At 40.5% G+C, this 20,093-nt stretch overlaps 1 protein-coding gene across 4 annotated transcripts in view; it reads left to right on the top strand.

The window, feature by feature from the left end:
* The window catches only part of KCNMA1 (potassium calcium-activated channel subfamily M alpha 1), a 1,030,169-nt gene that overhangs the window by 431,524 nt on the left and 578,552 nt on the right, over positions 1–20,093 (top strand). For all 4 annotated transcript variants that reach the window (XM_090058809.1, XM_090058810.1, XM_090058812.1 and 1 more), the window contains one exon: positions 19,278–19,339. In XM_090058809.1, the coding sequence (XP_089914935.1) occupies positions 19,278–19,339 (62 nt within the window). The remainder of the gene's footprint in view (positions 1–19,277; positions 19,340–20,093) is intronic.

Genomic DNA, 20,093 nt, shown 5'->3' with positions numbered 1-20,093 from the left:
GGCACTTCACCAGAGCACCAGGAGTTCTCAAAGATCTGTGCTAGGGGCTGAGCTACAATGCTAGCCAGCTCCTTGAGTACCTTTGGGTGTAAACTGTGAGGGCCTGCTGCCTTGAAGGTGTGTAGCCTCTCAAGGTGTTCCTTCACGAGGTCAGCATTGAATTGATGAGGGGGTAAGGAATCTCTCTCACCCAGGCCTCCCTGTCCCATAATGGGCAGGGTTGTCCCGTGTGTAAATGGGTGGAAAGTACCTATTTAGCAAGTTAAATACCTTTTTCTGCAACAACTAACAAAAACTCTCTATGTGGGTGGGGTGGGGAGCAGTGTTTGGGAGTCAGATGGGTGGGCGAGGCTGGGATCATGCAGTGGGCTCATGAGACAGCCCTGCTTTATTGGGGGGAGGGCATGTGTGTATATGTGCACATGTGTATGCACATGCACGTGTACGTGCATGTTTGTGGGGGGGTCTGTCAGTCCCAGAAGCCAGCTGGGGGTGAGGGGAAAGAGGAGGGGGTAGGGGGCATGTACAGTACAGCTTGACTTGGCAGTGCAGTGGACAGATGCCCCCATGGTGTTTGGCATGGGGCCAAGCCCAGCCTCTCTCATCTGGGGCAGTCCATGCCATGCTTCAGCCCATGCCTGCCAGCTGTGCCCTGGCCCTGATCAGTATGCACAGCTTCCAGTAGGGTTGCTTCTGGTGTGGCTGTAGCCACCTGGGTGCTACTCCCCTCTCCCTTCGCCTCAAACACTTTCTCCTTTTGCTGTGCTGCTCCTGGACAGGAGGAGTCTTCAGTCAGGCAGGTCCTGCTGCAGCATGTGGCTCTGCTCTGGCTTTGGCTCCTGGTTGCTTTCCACCCACTCAGGTGCTCATGGTGGGTGAGCTGAGTGGGTGGAAGGCAGCTGGGAAATGGAGCCAGACCCCCATGTGCTGGGGGAGGAGCTGCCTGGCTGAAGCTCCCAGTTCAGTTGCCTTTAGTCTGCCTGCCTTTCCTGGGGGGGGTGGAACTGGGAGCTGGGGCAACATAAGGGCAGCTGTGGGTTTGATCTGATCAGTTGTCAGGCTGGATCTGGCCCATGGGCCATATTTTGCCCACCCTTGGAGAGATGCCCAGACTTTATTTATATATCACCATAAATGTTTAAAGGAATTTTGATATTGCCAATGATTTAATTTGTCATGGAACGGTTGGTAGATTTTTGTTGATTTCATGTCATCATGTAAAATGTCCAGTTCCATAACTGATACCTGTTACCTAAACTGAAATTAAATCTTTTGATTAATCCATTTATTTAATTTACCTTAGACAGGAAGTTGTCAGAGGAATATACAATATACAAATATATACAAGAAATAATATGTAAGTCGATATTAATCTGCAATCTTACATGCGATGTAATGTCTATAACTGCATTGTCTCACAAAACAATACCAACATATTAAAAGGGAGGAAAAAAATACCAACAAAACAAGAGGAAATGTTGATGATCTTATGAGGAAATCGTTTGTGAGGTGTGGCCCATAGGTTTTGATATGAGTGTTCTTTGGGCTTTATTGTCGTATTGTTCCTATGTTCATTATGAAATGAATCATCCTTAGGATATGGGTATTTTAATCCAGGGTTGTCCAGCCTCAAGGGTGCATGCTCCCTGTTTGCGTCCCATGAAGGCTATGCACTTCCTGTAACATTGCACCAGTACCCTGTGTGAGCCCCTCCTTCCAGATGGTGGACACCCTTCAGCTGTACCACAACAATGCCCATACTACTTGCGGTCTCCAGATCCTTTGGCCCCCTGGCTACAAGCTCCCTTGGCCCTGCAAGTACGCTCCACTTTGGCCCAGGGGCAGAAGGAAAAACAGGAAGTGGAAGCTGGAGGAGGGAGAGGGATTCCAGAGACCTTAGCACTAGTAGCAGGGTGAATAATGGTGGGAGCATGCGGCATACAGGCTGCCAATTGGATAACACTCTTTTAATCTAGATCTCACAGACATGGAGTTCTGTGATCACTTGATACTTTAGGTATTTGTAAGAGTTCTGCTTTATTTTGCATCTGGTTCAAATTTACTGTGCATAACAAAAACAAAGAGCTTCACAGTGCCTCATTTCACCTCTGTATTTGGGACGCTCAGACCTTAAAACAACCCCAATACCATTCTACATGGCTCCTTTTATTTTTAGTTATGATATAAGGTAGCTAGCTCATTGTGATTCATATCATTTAGACTTTTCCAAACTGTATGCTATTAGCTATGTTGCTGATAGCTTGAACAGAGAGCTCGTTGTTGAGTTCTTAGGTAAATAAAGCATTTGATGAAAATTCTCATGGAGTTGTTCTGTGAAATAGGTACTTTTCATCATTTGCTAAAGGACAGACACCTCTTCTCAAAATAGCAGATGCTTCATTGACTTTGTGTTGGCTTTGCAGGCACCCAGGCACCTGATGTGAATATATTCTTAATAATGAATGAGATCTACACTGAAGACAAAAAGCAAATGTCAGGAGACCTAAAGTTACATTTACAAGCTTATTGGTGGTTTGGGTGAAAACTGCTGAGAGTTTAATTATTGAGTGTTGGATAATAGGAAAATCTTTGAAAAAAACATTAGAAAAATATTTGGAAAAAGAATAGTTTGAAATACATTCAGCTATCTGAGAGTATATGTGTTGATGGTGATGGCATTTAATTGTCAACACAGTCGACAGTAATTATGCAGAGCATTTTTGCCATATTTATCTTTTCCACATTTGCTAATATATTCCTGAAAGGAGCATATTTTTAAAAAGAAACATTGTGGATGTGAAAAAGCTTGAACTAGAACAACCATAACAACCATGTAGTCATGAAAAGTAGTGTTTAATGTGCTCTGAAGGTTAAATCCAGCCAATGGGCATGCGCATTTTAATAAAGGTGTAATGTTGAATAGTTTTGGAGGGAGGCTGATGTCTATTTCCTGTCCTCTGTCACCTGATTTAGGCTGGTAAAATGTGTGTAATAGCCTTGTCAGAAAGTCAGCTGATTCTCCAGATTGCTGTAAAACGTGGTGCTGCTGATTTCCATGAAATGAGGTTTCAGTGAGTGATAAGAGCTAATCATGTATGACTAAGAATGAAATTTAGCCCCAAAAATATTGGTATTGAATCTGAAACATAAATCCAGTGTTTGAAATCTTCCCTTATACAATTTCTTTAAGAAAACATCCTAGCTTATCAGAAGCAAAGAACTTTTAGAATAAACTATTTTCATTCTTGAAATGGAAGACTTGTTCTGATTCATTGATACCAGTATAAATCTGAGAGATTAGCATTAGTGACCTCTGAGAGAGCCCCTTTCTTTCTAGAACACATTTAGGTTATATAAAGATATAACCTATGCTGTTTGTATAAGGGCCCTAGGGCACAGGGGTCCCAGGTTTTAATCCTAGTTTAGGCCAGATTAGAAAATGATGGGCTAGATCAAGTTCTATTTTATTTCCATTCTTCCATCCCTCAAAATAAAAAAATAATTTGGCATTAATAGATATGATTAGCAGCCTCTGATAACATGAGGTCTAACACTAAAATAGTGCATAGCAGTAGTGTTATGGGGGAGGGGTTGAGTGGGGAACTAACCCTAAGCACTGACTGTGGGGGGATGCCATAATCCACCCCCCCTAAACATAGCACCAGGGGTGTCTTCCAGGGACCTCACTCCACAAAGCCTCTGCTGCCTGAGCCAACACTACAACTACAAATAGTTATGATGTATTATATTGATGGGCCTGGCCCTTACTGTTAGTTGTTAAATAATGTTATATATTTAGTATGGAGAAGATCCCAGAATCTCCATAATTTAGATAACTGTCAAGGAAAGAATTATTGGCTATGTCACTTAACCTGTGTTTAAGAGCAAAAAGGTTTCTGCTTGTTATATGTGTGTTACCAGAAGGAATAGGGAGTATTATCTTTAAGACTATGATTAAAACTGTACATAAAAGTAGAATCCATGAAAAATGGACTGCACTGGTTTTAAAGTCTATTTTAAGCTAAAATATGGTTTGAATACCCTGCTTAGAGCCATTAGGCACCCTGACTGTGCAGTGACTGAGATTTGTAATGACTGCTATTGTAATCTAGGCAGCTTTTGTGTCTACAGTTTTCTTTGTAAATTAATTATAGGGTATTGTTCACTACTGTCAGGTACTCATACAAGGCTGAGTGATTAAGTGTGTTTAGATTTGTTTCTAATGATCAGAAGAGTCAATTTTTCATACTTCGAAGGGAGGAGCAGCATGGGAAATGCTTTCCTATAACCGTCAGTCAAAGTTATCAGTTTTGGTAGAATGACCCAAGTACAAGGCACCACTAAACAAAAGAAAACAAAACCCCCCAAACAAACAAAAACCCCTCTTGGAGGAAAAGCCTGAAAGAAAAGAGCTTTAGAAATATGATTTTCAAAACTGTTTTAATTGAATATTTTTTCCTTTCTAATTAGTATGTCTTCCTATTATTAATTTCGTCCATTGGTGTCCAATGCTTCTTTTTTCCTTTAGCTGCCAAGGAAAGACTAGTAAGGTTACCAGCAGTAAACTGTGTTTCAGCCATCACTGAATGAACCACTAATGACTAAAGAGAGCTTTTATTTATACAGATCTCCTCTGGGAACAGAGGTATAGATACAGAAAGTGAAAGTCAACATTTCTCAATAGTTGCCCATTACAAATGTATCTGAAATACCATAGTTCTTTATTCCCAACAGGAAATGAATGGATCTGAGACATTGCTCATTGGTAACTACTAGTAACTCTTGTTCCTTGCTATTTAGTTTGGAGTAAGGAAGTAACGCTTATTACTTGACAATTCTCTGAACGATTCTGTGTCTTCATCAGAACAAATTTCTCCTTTGGAAAGAAAGGTTAGAAAAGTTAACTGTATCAGATTAAGTGAAGAGTTTTGGGTGGTACTATATTCCTGCTAGGACCTGCTTTTGTAAATTCATCAAGAACAAATAGTTCCTTTCCTTTCTGAGAAGTGTTTTTGTTTCTATATTTTAAAATCTTAGAATCAATAGAAAAGTAGAGCTAAAAGAAACCTCAAGAAGTCATCTAGTTCAGTTTCCTGCCTGAGATAGGATCATCCCTATCCCAACTGTTATTTGCAAATCTACTGTCCTACTATACTTGCTCTGTCCAAAACTAATGTTTTAGCAAGCTGAGGGATTTCACCATTTACCCTCATTCAGTCTCTTGATTGGAATGGTATTTCACTCTGTTCACTTAGATATATCCAGGAAAGGAAAAATAAGTAACTCTCATGTTTCAGATGACAAGCTACAATCATATTTCCCTCCCCTGTGTATCATCTCTGATGAGAAAGAAATAATTTTCCCTGTATGAACACGAAGTATCTAGTTTAGAGAGAGGCAGTGACTGTAAAAGTAGAAAAAAGAACATGTTCAGCCATTCCCATGGTTCAGCCTTCAACGAGGCTCTGACCATCGGAAAGAAAACTCTGTGAACATCCTGTGGCAGAGATCCTTTTCCATCATTCCACTGTTTGCCAATCTGTGGAATAGGTTGCAGGTTTGATCCTAAACCTGAAGATGGAGTAGGTCAGGGCCATTTATGTGGAGACTCTAGGTCTCTCCTCTGCTTTGATCTGTGGTACTCTGTGAAGTACACTGTCCTTGTATTCACAACATCCAACAACATAGCTTGATTCTTCTGAAAGCTCAAGCTTCTTTGAATAAGTTAGTCTTTAAGGTGCCACCCTGTCCTAACTTCCATTGGTTAATATGTTTCCCCACAGTCCTGGCTTGTCCACTTGTGATTTTAGGCTTGTCCAGTCTCCATCCTGACACCCCAACCTGGTAGTCACAGAGCACCACCTGTGGTGCCAGCAAAATAGTGTGTGGCATTTGTCTTGGTCTTGCCTGGCATTCTAGTACTGACTTCCAAAAGTTGCTTTTTAGGTAAACTATTTAATTAAATTCTATTCTTAGAGGTAACCATGTGAGGATTAGAGAGCACATCCTTCTTCATTATCTCATGTTAAAACAAAAAAATCTGAAACTGACGCTATAACAGCATTATAGTTTTCAGGACCAGGCTCTTATTCCTAGATGGTTTAAATTTGCAACCTCACTTGTACCTCTGAACACTTGGTTCATAGTTTTCTGTAGCCCACAGTATCCAAAAACATTTTGCAGATTTTTATATTTAAACTTATTATAGAACACCCTGTTCTTAATCGGGTTAATTTATCCTGCAGTCTGGTATTTTCTTTGTTTCACTGACTTTCCTGTAAATATCTCTGTATCTCATTTTTGACTCTGAGTCTATTTTGTTAACAAATCATCAGCTCAACAACAACAGCTGTTGGGTTTATTTTAGGATGTAGAAGAAAGCCTTCATGTTTGTGTTTTAAAATAAGAAAATATATGGAAGCAAAACCATTCCTACCCTTAGATAACTACAAGTGTTGCCTTTAAAGTGCTGACATCTCCCAATATGTTTTATCCAGAGACTGTTTTCAATGGTATTTTCCCCAGCTCTGTGGACAATTGTTCACAAATTGTTTGACTCTTGGCAGTTGTTGAATTTTTAATAACAACCAATATCTTTGCATATTCCTCCTATTTCATTTTGAACCCAGTAAGCTAACACTTATCTACTTCAATTTACACAACTTTCTACTGTTGCTTCTAGATTATGTTGTTGCAGCCAGATCTTGTATCTTTTATTCTTTCCAATTATCTTTACATATTTGTATAACTGAAGGAGGTTCATGTATGAGGTTACTTGTGTACATGTTGCAAGAATAAGTCCTCCCTTATTTCCTCTTTTTCTGGTGTTCATAACATGCCTTTTCCAAAAGTAGCACTTTAGGAATTTTGGGTCCTATATGAGAACTTGTTCTAGTTCTACATATGAGAGGTGCATGTTTTGTATTGTACTGTAACAGAGCTGTGAGACTTTTAGCTCCAAACCAAGATGCTAACCACCCTGATCTGGACTTAACACCTACATGCATGTCCAATGCCTGCTTCAATGCATTCTAATTAGAATACGTCACAGCAGACTCAATCAGGTCTGCTGGAGCATTCCAGTTAGAATGCATCACTTATATTCCAGGGGCACAGGTTATAGCTATGTTGGTCTAAGGACATAGGCAGACATGGTTCTTTGGGTAAATCTGATATCTTTTAATAGACCAACTAAGTAGTTGGAAAAATTTTTCTTAGCAAGCTTTTGGGTTGAAAAATCCTTTGTCAGGCTGAGGAAGCACCTGCAGTTCGTGTGTGTTCTTCTTGGATGGAATGAATAGTAAAGAAGCCAGAGGCTGGTATGCATGCAAGAAAGCCAGTCAGTGAAGATGGGAATTGAGGAGTAGTGGGTGAGGGACCAGTTGGGGAGGGGAGAAGGGGGATGAAAGCATCAGGTAAATAGTGAAGAGGTACCTGGGAAATCAGATGTCAGACAGGTTATAATGTGTCATAAATGAAATGACACATTATAACCTATTTAGTCCATCTATTTAGTCCATGATTTTTCTGTATCCAGTAGGTTGATGAAGTGAAGTTCAGAGGCTTGTCTGTAAAAAGTGTTGGGACAAGAAATGAAAAATCTGCCAGCATATCTCCACCACCCCCACAATTACTACACCCCACAACCGAGCCATCAGCATTCCTGGATCTTATAGCTGCACGTCCAGAAATGTTATACATCTCCTCCAATGCACAAATGCCCTGACGGAAAATATGTAGGAGAGACCAAAAGACAACTGTGCACCAGAATGAATGCACACTGGAAATCTATTACAGATGGTGGGGGCACATTTCTCACAAGAAAACGAGTCTCTATCCAATCTCTCAGTTCTAATCCTCAAAGGGAATTTGCAAAACACTTTTCACAGACGAGCTGTGGCAAAGTTCCCATCTTCAAAAAGGGAGGGAGGAGGACCCAGGAAACTATAGACCAGTTAGTCTTACTTCGATCCTGGGTAAGCTTTTTGAAAGAATTATCCTGGCGCATGTCCACGAGGGGCCAGAGGGGGAGGTTATGCTTAGGGGCAACCAACATGGGTTCACTAGAGGCAGGTCCTGTCACACCAACCTGGTGGCCTTCTATGACCAGGTCACCAAATCATTAGATGCAGGGGTAGCAGTGGACGTAGTCTTTCTGGACTTTAGGAAGGTCTTTGACACTGTCTCCCACCCCGTTCTCATTAAAAAATGAGGGGACTGTGGTGTCAACCCCTAAACAATCAAATGAGTCACTAAATGGCTGGAGGGCTGTGCCCAGAGAGTGGTGGTGGATGGGTCATTTTCGACCTGGAGAGATGTGGGCAGTGGGGTCCCCTAGGGCTCGGTCCTCGGGCCCGCACTGTTCAACATCTTCATCAGTGACTTGGACAAGGGGGTAAAAAGCACCCTGTTCAAATTTGCTGACAACACTAAGATGTGGAGAGAAGTGGGCATGTTAGGAGGGAGGAATAGGCTGCAGTCAGACCTAGACAGGTTACAGGGGTGGGTGGATGAGAACAGGGTGGGATTCAACACAGACAGGTGCAAGGTGCTGCACCTGGGGAAGAAGAACCAGCAGCAGACCTACAAGCTGGGGAACTCCCTTCTTATCAGTACAGAGGCAGAAAAGGATCTTGGAGTCATCACTGATGCCAAGATGAACATGGGCCGGCAGTGTGGGGATGGTTTGACTCTGGCTTTAGTCTCTTGCCAGGTCCCTCACCCAGCTGCAATCAATGGCTCTTGACTTGTGCCCCACTTCTTACAGGGCCTCATCTCAGGCCCCCATGTTCACAGGGCCTCATTACTCCCACTCTCTACTCACCCCTTACTCCAGGCCCTCTCAACTGCCATTGTGGGGCAGGCCATTAGGTGCCCCTTTGGACCCTGCTCTGCACCCCCACCTCCACTGAGGCACATACTCTGCCCCCCACACTGGGGTCTGGGGTTGAACACCCCCACTGCAAGCTCAGGTACCACTCTCCAGCATGCCTGTCCCATCCTTCTCACTCTTTGGGGTCTTGCACCCTACATGGGCTCAGGTGGCCGCAGCCATGCCTGGCCCTCTTCTGCCTCTGATGACACCTGAGCCCACCCTGGAGCATGTGTAGAGACGCCCAAAGGTGCTGATATGCCTTTAAAGACTTACTGACCATGTTATTGAAAAGAAGCATCCATGTGCATAAGGGTTTTGTATTTTGTTGCACCCAGAAGGAAGATAAAGCTGTTCCTCTTTTGAGTTTGAATCAATTTGTTTTTAATTTGTTTTAGCATGATTTGAATTGTTAAAGAGATCTATTGAAAAATTCTTAAACTATTAGCTGCAGGATGCAGCTATGATTGGAAGGAGTTGAGGACTAAATACAAGCAATAACATGAGAGAGAATATTTTTCAATATATCTTTTTTGCTCAATTTCATTGAATATCTAGGCACTGTTTAGCTTCCATTGGAAATGAATGGGAGCTTTGCTATTGCTATTATCAATTAAATCAGTGACTTTTTTGTTATTGACTTTAATGGGAATAGGTTTGGAACCATTGGCTACTTTTAAGTAATCGGATGGAAGAGCTTTTTGTGTCAAAATTTATATATATACCACCAGCTCAGCATTTAGCAGTAGAGAATCACACATAGTGAACTGAAACTACTGCTGTTTTTTGGATTAATTAAATTAAATACTGTATTGGCAAAGCTGCATGCACTTAAATTGGTCACATTACAAAGCACTTCACCAACAAACCTAATTAACTTCAAGCTATAGAATGCCATTAACAGATGGTGGGGTTTTTGTCTTAGACTTTTCACTAATTAGAAAATCTCAGGCTTTAAAATTTAGGAATCGAACAGAAGACTTCATCTGGCTTGCCAATATGTCTGTGGGAAGGTTAAAAAAGAAAGCATGTATATAAAGAAAGAAAAATAGAATTGAAACAGAGCAAGTAAAGATTAGAGGCTTGTCAAGGATGAACATTTCAACTGTTGCTTTCTATTTTTACATTTTTCTTTCTAAGATGAGATTTTTCATGTTTTTTAAACTGTTTTCTACTTTTAGTTCATCACAGTTTGGTGTTCTAGTTTTCCAACAAACATTCCTTCTTCAACAGCCAAATTTTGTTTGATATTTATTTTAATGCACCTCTATTTCAGAACCTAAAGTTCTTTAACACACAAAACGCATTGCATTAGAAGCAAATGCCTCAAAATGTAGGAGGTCTTGCTACAGACATGTTGTGTGACAAATTTGGAGTGGAGGTTGTATCTGCATTTATAGGAGAAAAATTGTGGTGATGTGAGTTTCACTTGTATGTTGGGTTATATTAAAAGAAAGTCAGCAAACCTATGCTCACTGACATGGTATCTTAGCTAATATGTTTTATTTGTTTATAATTGAGTCATTCACAATATAGGTCTTACCCTTCAAGATGCAGAGTCCCACCTCCCTGTTTTGGATATATCTCAGACCCCGACTTCTACCACCCTGATGTAGAAGTACTGTCTGTGGGAACTGAGAATGCTACCTGATGGGATCAGGCTAAAATCACTTGTCCTTTTTTTTTATTATTAATTCTATTATAGCTAATGCTATCAAACTCTTGGTATCTCACAGTCCAATTTCATTTTGGATTTTTATTTACAGTAATTATACAGGCATACAAAAATACACACACACACACATAATAGAAAGGAATGCTATAAATAATATGTTTCATATAGCTGCACTTGTCTTCTTGCATAGCTACTTATGGGCTAGGCATTGGCATTCAAAAAGCTGAAGGCAGAATCAGTCTAAGTTACGAAGTTTAGTATAAGGACTGTAGTTTAGATCAGTAGCAAACAGAACACACATTCACCCTTTGATTGGGGAGCAAACCTTAGACCAGATTCCACCATTTTTAAACTAGTCTGCATGCCAAACTTCTGTTCTGATATGGGTATAGACTGGGTTTCTGATCCCTTATACTGGTAAAAGTGTAATGCCTGTACCTGTCCATGGAGTATAAATCATGATAGCAGCAGTAATAGCAGGAATATGAAAATAGTAATCGGTATAGCAGTAATATAAAATCCAATTTCACTAGGGGCTGATGTGCCTCAACTAAAAAAAAAAAATGCAAGAAATAGGTGGGCCAGGGCATTAAAGGTTTATATTTAAATAAACATGTTGTACAAAAGCAATCTCTTTGCCTTTTTTTATATTGCTTACAATTTTATAGTCAGACTCACTTTTATTCAGTTTTGGTTATAATAAGAACAATATTTCTCAGAGCCTTCTGCTGACATTGGAATCCCATAGTGTTACAGTCTTTACAGATGTTCCTCAAATAGCCTATAGTCTAAATCAGGGGTGAGCAGTTATTTTGGCTGGAGGGCCACATCCGTCTCTGTCTTTCACTCTCTTATCTTCTCTGCCTCTTTCCCTCCTCTCTCCTTCTCTGTCTCCCTCTCTTCCTTTCCTTCCCTTCCTTCAGAACCCAGCCAAAACTGCAGTTCACTAGGAGCTCTGATGCTCAGCTGTGGACCCAGGAAGGGAAGAGGAGAGAGACAGAAGAGGGATGTTACCACCTGCCTGTCCCAGCACCAGCTCTTGCCTGCATCCACAGCTGATGCTGCTGGCAGGTTCCGGGTCAGGGCTCCAGGTGGGAACTTCTGTCATGCCCGGGGGGTGGCGGGTCAGTTGTTGACACCACCGGTAGGTTCGGCATTCAGAATTCTGGACCTACCTGACATGTCCACAGCTGATGATGTTGCCTGCCCACTGCAGGGGAAGCCCTACCTGGGTCCACAGCTGATGTCTGATGCTGCTGGGCCAAAGCAGTCCACCCAGCCTGCCCGGCACCATGTGGCAACTGGTGTGTCAGCTGCCCACAGGCCAAAACCAGTAAATTGGTGGCCATTCACCTTCACGCATTGAATCTGTTGGAAGGCTGGATCTGGCCTCTGGCCCGTATTTTGCCCACCCCTGGTCTATATAGACAAAATAGATAAAGGATGGGAGGAGACAATCAAAGCTGGAGAGAAGAAGTGATGCACTCACTGTCACATATAGGAGATTGGTGGCACATTAGTGGATTAGCACCCAGATTTCCTGACTCCACAGCCTTATCCAGTAGAACATATCACCCTTTCTGATATTTAAATTATTTTTATTTTTAAAAGAGTCCTTGTTAATTTTTATGGATAAACTTGCTGTGGCTTTAGTATGTATGATTTGTCTTAAATTCACAATTCTCTCCTGCTTTTTCAGAAAAACTTACTGGTGGTAGCTTCCTATAGATGGATTAGAGAACTTGCCTTCTCCACTTAAGAATCTGACAACTGCTAAACCGTTGAGCCTAAGAAAACCATTTCTGTATGCCTACAGACTGATAACAAACTAATTCTAGTAATCAAGGAGCACAAAGTACAGAAGCAGATACCATAGTAAGGCAAATTAATACTTTCTAGAATTGGGTCAAATTCAAATGCCAAATTTGGAATGCACAGCAGAGAAGGATTTGTAGCAGTTTCTTTTCCTCATCACCCCCCAACTGTGTGGCTAGGTTCAGATGTCCAGCGAGGTTTGGGGGAGGTTAAAAATAGCCACCCAACCTAACTTATTTTTCCTAGGTGCAGACCTTACACTTAGATCCCTAGTTAGGTTGATCTTAGTGCACCTGAACAGAAGTTCAGGAGGTTAGATCAGTCTAAAAATGTCTGACATGACCTAATTTAAGCCTTTGTTGGATGTAGTTTAACTTAGATTGAACTCACTAGGCCCCCATCTAACTGAACTTCTGTACAGTTCCCAGGCCAGCAAGTTCCTATGCAGAGTATGCACCAACTGTAGCATCTTTTCTCTTGTCACTAAAAGGAAACTTGTTACCGTTGGAGAGGTGAAAAGGGAACTTTGTTTTGTTTTTAGGTTTAGCTTTTTTTATGTCTCTTAATATACTAATCCAGAATGCTGGCATATTTTTTCTTTAAAGAGAAGTTAGCATTTAAAGAAATTATTTTAAACGTTATGAACATATACTGTACCAGGAATAGCAATGACTTTACCAACCCACAGAAGATGAAAGCCTCTCTTTAGATCTGCTGTGGTGCTGATTAAGCAGCAGGAGGGAGAATATTATCTGTAATGCTCCTCACTTTCATCATCACCTACTCAACAACAATTTCTTTTATTTTTATCTTATGGATTGGTCTAGAACAGGGGTTTTCAACTTTTGGTCCTGGGGGTCTGCAGGCTATGTCTAAGGGGTCTGCGAAAGATGACTATGATCAATCAAAAGTATGTGAATACCCACACTTACAATTCAAAGGGATCTACACTTCCATTCAAACTTTCCAAAAGGGGACTATACCTCCATTCAAATTTGTTTAGGGGTCCACAAATGAAAAAAGGTTGAAAACCACTGGCCTAGAGAGACCAAAGGAGAGCATGGAATTGAGAATGAATGGATATTTGGAGGCAGAGATTTTTGAGGGCAATATTTTTTATTAGATCCAGTGGATGTTTGGGATACAGGTAGACAAGCTTTTTAATGCAAGGCATTCTTCATTAGGTCTAAGGAAAGAAAAAGACACAGTGATGGGTGTGTGGAGAGATTTGCAAGTCTAGAAAAAAGCCTGCAGACAGCTCCATTATATTGGATCCTGCTGGTGGGTTTTTCCACTCTAAGTCATGACCTGCTTCACTCCTTGAGAGCAGAGTATAATTTAAAAAGCAAAGCACATTTTATCACAAATTACTCATTGCCTGCCAGAAAGTTGTATTGTATCTAATTACATTTAATTTGTTTTAATGCTACATGCTGAAACACATCTTGCTAGTATGAATTACTATGTTTTGCATAGTTTAAAATGATGTAGCAGATGAAGCTGCACATGGTTTGTCACAGTAAGAGGTGTCCTAGGACAATATCAAAAACATTTTTTTAAGATAAAATAAACCATCCACAGAATGAGCAAGAGTAGCTTTGATTTTTCCGAGAAAATGTTAATATTTCTCTATGGCAACTTGCTCTTGCTTTATTTCTGTTTGGGGAATTAACAGATAAACTGTCAACCATGATTAATAGACAACTTCCTGCTAGTTATGGCTTTGCTTAAGTGGAGCTCTCTCTAGAAACCTCCAACAGCTGCCATGCTCCCAGACAGCTTTAAAGTTGTAGCAACAATCATATCAGCAGCATAAATACACCATCAGCATTTTCATCACTACATTTTCATCTAGACTTGCTCAGAGCTGCCACTTCTGTTGCCAGTGCTGTATCTCCAATGGGGCAGATACAGAAATTCAGTGCCAGATTTAGGCTTAAGCTACAGTTTAGGGCTTTACAATATGAAGGGCCTCTAAATATGAAAAAAATAAACTGGACATTTTTGTTCTAGTATGACAAAATATACATGGGTATGGCTGCACAGTTATTTTTCATATTGATTTCATAAATGTGTGCAGAAAGAACAATAATTCATTTTAAAATGTCATGAAAATCCATTTTTGTGGATTTCATGGATTATTTTTATTGTATAGGGCCTCTTAAACTAGACACAGTTTAAGGCCTCAGCATGTCATAATCTGGCACTGTGGAAATTTACAAACCTGTGGGTTATAAGAAAGATGTCCAATCCCTAATTCAGTTGATCATAAAGTTTTAGGTTATGCCTTGTGATCTCACAATTCTTCTTGTCAGGCATCTCCAGATGCAGATTTTTCTTGGTAATAAAACCAAAAAAACAATTCCTATTTGTTTGTAAAAGGAATACAACTACCTTTCATTATTTTTATTTAAGGAAGATTGTTTGATGTTTAAAATTATATAAATTTATTTTCAAATGAGGTAGAAACATCAGGCAGCTACTAAGTTACTAATTTTGCCCCTGGTTTTCTTAAATTAGTGGATCCCTGAGCTAAGGTAAGATGAAGCAGTATTGTAGTAAGAAATAGCTTGTAATCTTATTATTAAGTAATTCAAGACAGAAAGGCTAAAAAAGACAGCTTTATTTTTAAATATTATAAAAACAATTGCAACATTTTGTTAGGAGGCTGAATGTATTCATATTGAAAATTAAGTTTTGTGAGCTTTAAAAAAATATTAATAATGACCAATTTAATTTATTTTAGGTAGTATAAAAGGGTTTATTACTTTAGTGTTGAATAATTTAGCTGATGTTGTAACCATACTAGCCAATTGCCTGCCAAGAATGATGAGGGGGCTGGGGTGGAGTGATGTCACCTAACACCCCATGCTGTCTCTGTTCTGCCTCTTCCAGGGAGCGGGGTGGGGAGCTGGCCTCGGCTCCCCCACCCTCTGCCCAGTCCTCGACATGGCTTTGGAATCATGGCGGTGTTCCCCGTGCTTTGAGCGCTCTGATTGGTTGTTTTCATCAGCCGATCAGAGCGCAAATAAAGCATTACAAGACAGACAGATAGACAGACTTAGGCTTTCATAATATTAGAATAATAAACAGTTTCAGGTACAGGTTTCTGAAGAATTATATGTTAGAGTGCTATCGGCTCAGAAATGTAAGACAGCAGAAGCCAGATTCTTTCCAGGGTTAGGTTCCTTATGCCCCTACAATGATGAGGGCTTGCAAACTAGTGAAGGGCACGTGTAGCCACAATCAACAGCAGCATGGGACTGCTGAGTTGCTTCAGCATTTTGCTGTAGCTTTTTATTTCAAGAGGTGCAGTTCTTTAGTCAGCTGCATGGGACCAACTGCTCTGCTTCAGCCGACTGAAAAAGTGGTAACCTTTTAAAGTAAAAGTTGCAGCGATCAGCTAAGAAGTTCATCCTTAATTCAGCAACCTACCATGAATGAAGTGAGTTGCAAACCAGCTTGGTATGAAAAATCTGCGTTCTATTTCATGTTGAAGTTTTTTGTCCAGATTTCCTGCCTCCACAAAATAAATTCACTTTTGAGATTTCCTTTCATTTTTTTCTCCAGTTTCAAGAATATTAACTATATCAACATAATCTCTGGGATGCAAAGGGAAGGAAAAAGCTACTTCTATTTTTCCATCTTTTTGCATGCCAGTTAAGGTCCTGACTCATCTCTACCTGAGATAACTACACCAAAGGGATTGTGGAGAAGATTGGTATACGGGCCCAAAGCAAACTTTGAAATGGACAAAGCAGTGGGTCAGCCTTCATATGCCTGCTTATCGGAGGCATAACTTTAAATTTTGGTGCTCAGGGTAGAGCAGGGGCAGAGCCTTTATCTCCTTGTTAAGGAGCATGAGCTACTGTCTCAGTGCAGCTTCCCCCAACACAGGCTGTGGCAGTGCCTCAGGCTCCTTGATGGCTGCCAGTTTGATGCCCACTCTGAATTGGCACCTGGGGTTGATTCTTGCTTACCTCTCCCAAGTTGCACTACTGCTGCTTGTTGCATAATGCCTTCTGAAATATCTTCTTGTTGTGTCTCCAGTGCCCAAGGGGATTCATTACAATCCAGTGTTTGGGAAACAAACACACAAGAGACCTGCTAATTCAAAGGCATCAAGGTCAATTAAAAATAAGGGGGTTTAGCAAGGAAAATGGTGTGTTTTAAAACTATTATAATGTTTTCATTTTTAAATATCATGTGTAATATGTTGTGTCAGGTTGAAAAGAAAAACATTTCTAATTTCTGATCTCAAAATTTCCTTAGACCAAATAATATATATTTAAAATAATGCTAAATGATACTTGCACAAGAAGTTCCATTGACTTTGTGCTGCTACTCAGTGAAAGGGTTTCAGAATCATCACCAGTAGAAAAACTTTTGCTAATGTCTTAGAGGAACAGAAATGGTGTTAACCTCTGATGGCCTGGTGTTCTGTTTCCATGCCCATTCAGTGAGCATATGCATCTGTTCACTTGGGACTCGATTGAAACTGACAGGTCAGATGATGTGCTGGCAATTTAGACATCAGAGGCTCCATGTCGCATTTCCTGGGCCCTGAACAGTCAACTCCTTGTTTCTTGTTAAAAGATAGCAATTTATGCAGTGCCTGGCAGAAGATTAAAAGAGACTTTGCATAGCTTCTGTAGACCAGTTAACAGTCACAAGAGACACCATTTGCTATCTGTTTCAATTCTCACTACGGCAGACAAGATGCTTGTCTTATTCCTCCCACGGGAGTCACATTGCTGGACATGAAAGAAAATGGACAACTACTATTGTGTCGGCTCATGCTTCCTTATTCCAAATCGGATTTGGAGAGTAATCAGTTACATATCTACAGGAACAAGATTACAACTCAGAATACAGACCCAGAGATATACCTGACCTTATACACTTCATCCTCACACACAACAGAGCAAGTTTCGTAATTTTCAGTTTTAATAATCAACACTTCCTCCAGATGATGGGAACAGCTATGGGCACCAAAATGGTCCCACAGTATGCCAACCTTTTTATGATCCTCCTGGAAGAAGACTCTCTCAAGAACTGCACCATCAAACCCTTGTTATACTTAAGATATATCCATGACTTCCTCATCATTTGGACTGAAAACCTACAATCTCTGATCGAGTTCCATCAGAAATTCAACAATCACCATCCCTCCATCCGACTTTCTCTAGAATACTCCAGCACCAACATCTCCTTTTTAGACACGATGATTAGTATCCAGAATGATAAAATACAGACCACGTTATACAAGAAACCCACAGACCAACATACATATCTGCACAGAACCAGCAATCACCCTAAACGCACCAAAAAAGCTGTGATATACAGCCAAGCCCTCAGATACCACTGAATTTGCACTGAAGAGAACACCCGGGATTGCCACCTCACCAATCGTAAAAAGGCTTTCACCCAACAAGGACATTCCTCCAGACAGACAGATTGCACATTTGAAAGAGCCACCCAGATACCACGTGAAGAACTGCTGCAGTACAGAAGAAACCCCCCCCACAAATCACACACCACTGGTTATGACATATCACTCCTCCCTTGAACCCGTTTGGAAAATCTTCAAACAATTGCAACCCATACTAGAAAGAGACCCTACTCTTAAAAAGATCTTCCCAGAGCCACCCATCCTAGCCTTCAAACAAGCACCGAACCTCACTAACCTCATCACCAGAAGCAAACTTCCTCAGGCCCAGAACACACCAAAGGATCCAGACCATGCCATGACAAGAAATGCAAAACCTGCCAACACATCACCACCCCCACAATCACTACACCCCACAACAGAGCCATCAGCATTCCTAGATCTTACAGCTGGACCTCCAGAAATGTAATAACTCATCCAATGCACCACATGCCCTGATGGAAAATACGTAGGAGAGACCAAACAACACCTGCACACCAGAATGAATGCACACCGGAAATCTATCAAAGACAGGAATACCCAATTACCTGTGGGGGCACATTTCTCACAAGAAAACCACTCTCTCTCCAGTCTCTCAGTCCTGATCCTCAAAGGAAACTTACAGAACACTTCCCAGAGATGAGCCTATGAACTCTACTTCGTCAGCCTCCTGGATACTAAAAATCATGGACTAAATATAGACATTGGATTTATGACACATTTATAACCTGCTCTGACAGCTGACTCCCCAGGTATCTCTCCACTATTCATCCCTCTTCTCCCCTCCTCCCGCCCGTCTCTCATCCACTGACTCCTCAATCTACATTTTCACTGACTGCCTGTCCTGTATGCAGACCAGCCCAGCCTCTGGCTTCTTTACTTTTCATTCCATCCAGGAAGAGCACACACCAACTGCAGAAACTTCCTTAGCCTGACAAAGGGTTTTTGAACCCGAAAGCTTGCTTAATAATTGTTTTCCAACTATTTAAGTTGGTCTGAATAAAAGATATCAGATTCACCCAAAGAACCTTGTCTGCCTATGTCCTTAGACCAACACAGCTGCAACCTACACCCAAATGTCATCTTTATTGGTTATCTACAAAGTATGAGCAGAATTTTTTACTGTAAAGCAGACATATAGTTTAATAAAACTGTAATGTGAAATGAATGCCATGCACTGGAGAAGCCTGTCTTTTGAAATTAATGAATTCATTTTAGCAAAGATTAAAATGTAGGATCTATTTGTAGTCTGCATTTCCCTGAGACAGAATTCAGCTTTTTCCCTCCCATTGCAGAAAATAAGTCATAGTAATACATGTAGTGCATGGGATATAAGCAGTATAGATTCCTTTCTGTAAAGCAAATGACAGGCGAATGCAAAATGAATAATGTTTTTTTGAATTACTTTCTCTGTCTTTCATTTCTAAAAGAATAAATGTTTCAGCCTAACACTGTTAACTAATTGCACTTTTTCTTTTCTCTTGCAGGTTGTCTTAGTCTTCGCTCTTAGTATTGGTGCTCTTGTAATATACTTCATAGATTCGTCAAAGTGAGTATTCTAATAAATTTTCTTTCCTCTCCTTTCCTACAGCAATTATGCTTCTTTAAATTGCTCCATTCATCTACTTCAAGTCAATGCTTTATTTCATCTTCTGAGTGTGAAGAACTTTATAATAATGTATGGTCTTTCAAGCTAGTTTCAGGGATGAAGAAATGATTTATTTTTTTTGTTAACTGTGTGGTTTTGATCACATTTGGAGATGTAGAAAGAGTAGAAAGAGAAATGATTTCTGTGGGTTTAGATTATGTATCCTGTGGGGGAATTTTAATCTTCCAGTTCCATTGTGATTTTCAGAATTCCTCAAGTTTATCATTTGAATGTATGGAATGTAGGAGATGTGAGTCAAGAGGTCACAGACCATGCAGGAAAATAAATGAGTATGTAGCCAAACTTCCAGGAACACCTCTGAAACCTCATCAAAAGGCTATATGTAAAACAAACCATAATAATTATACCTAGCCCTGTGATCCATTTCCATGTTCCGAGTCTGATGGGCTTGTTTTCTATCATGTGAAGTAAGCTTGTTAGAGATTGAACAGCTCAACATTATTTGGGAATGAACAAGTTGTGGTCAAGTGATGTTTGCTTCATGATATTTTGTGATATGAATCGGGGTAGCTAGATTTTGTTATCATGATGTGTTGCCTGACACAGTGATGCAAATGCTATGTCACACAATACTGTAACTAGTTATAGTCTCATTTTGGTTCATTAGGTACTCATATAGATGCTTTTCTTACTG

This window comes from Crocodylus siamensis, chromosome 7 (assembly GCF_052110815.1).
Source record: "Crocodylus siamensis isolate JL-2025a chromosome 7, ASM5211081v1, whole genome shotgun sequence".
Taxonomy (NCBI): domain Eukaryota; kingdom Metazoa; phylum Chordata; order Crocodylia; family Crocodylidae; genus Crocodylus; species Crocodylus siamensis.
Note: the sequence above shows the minus strand (reverse complement) of the source record. Positions and strands in the feature narration are given on the sequence as shown.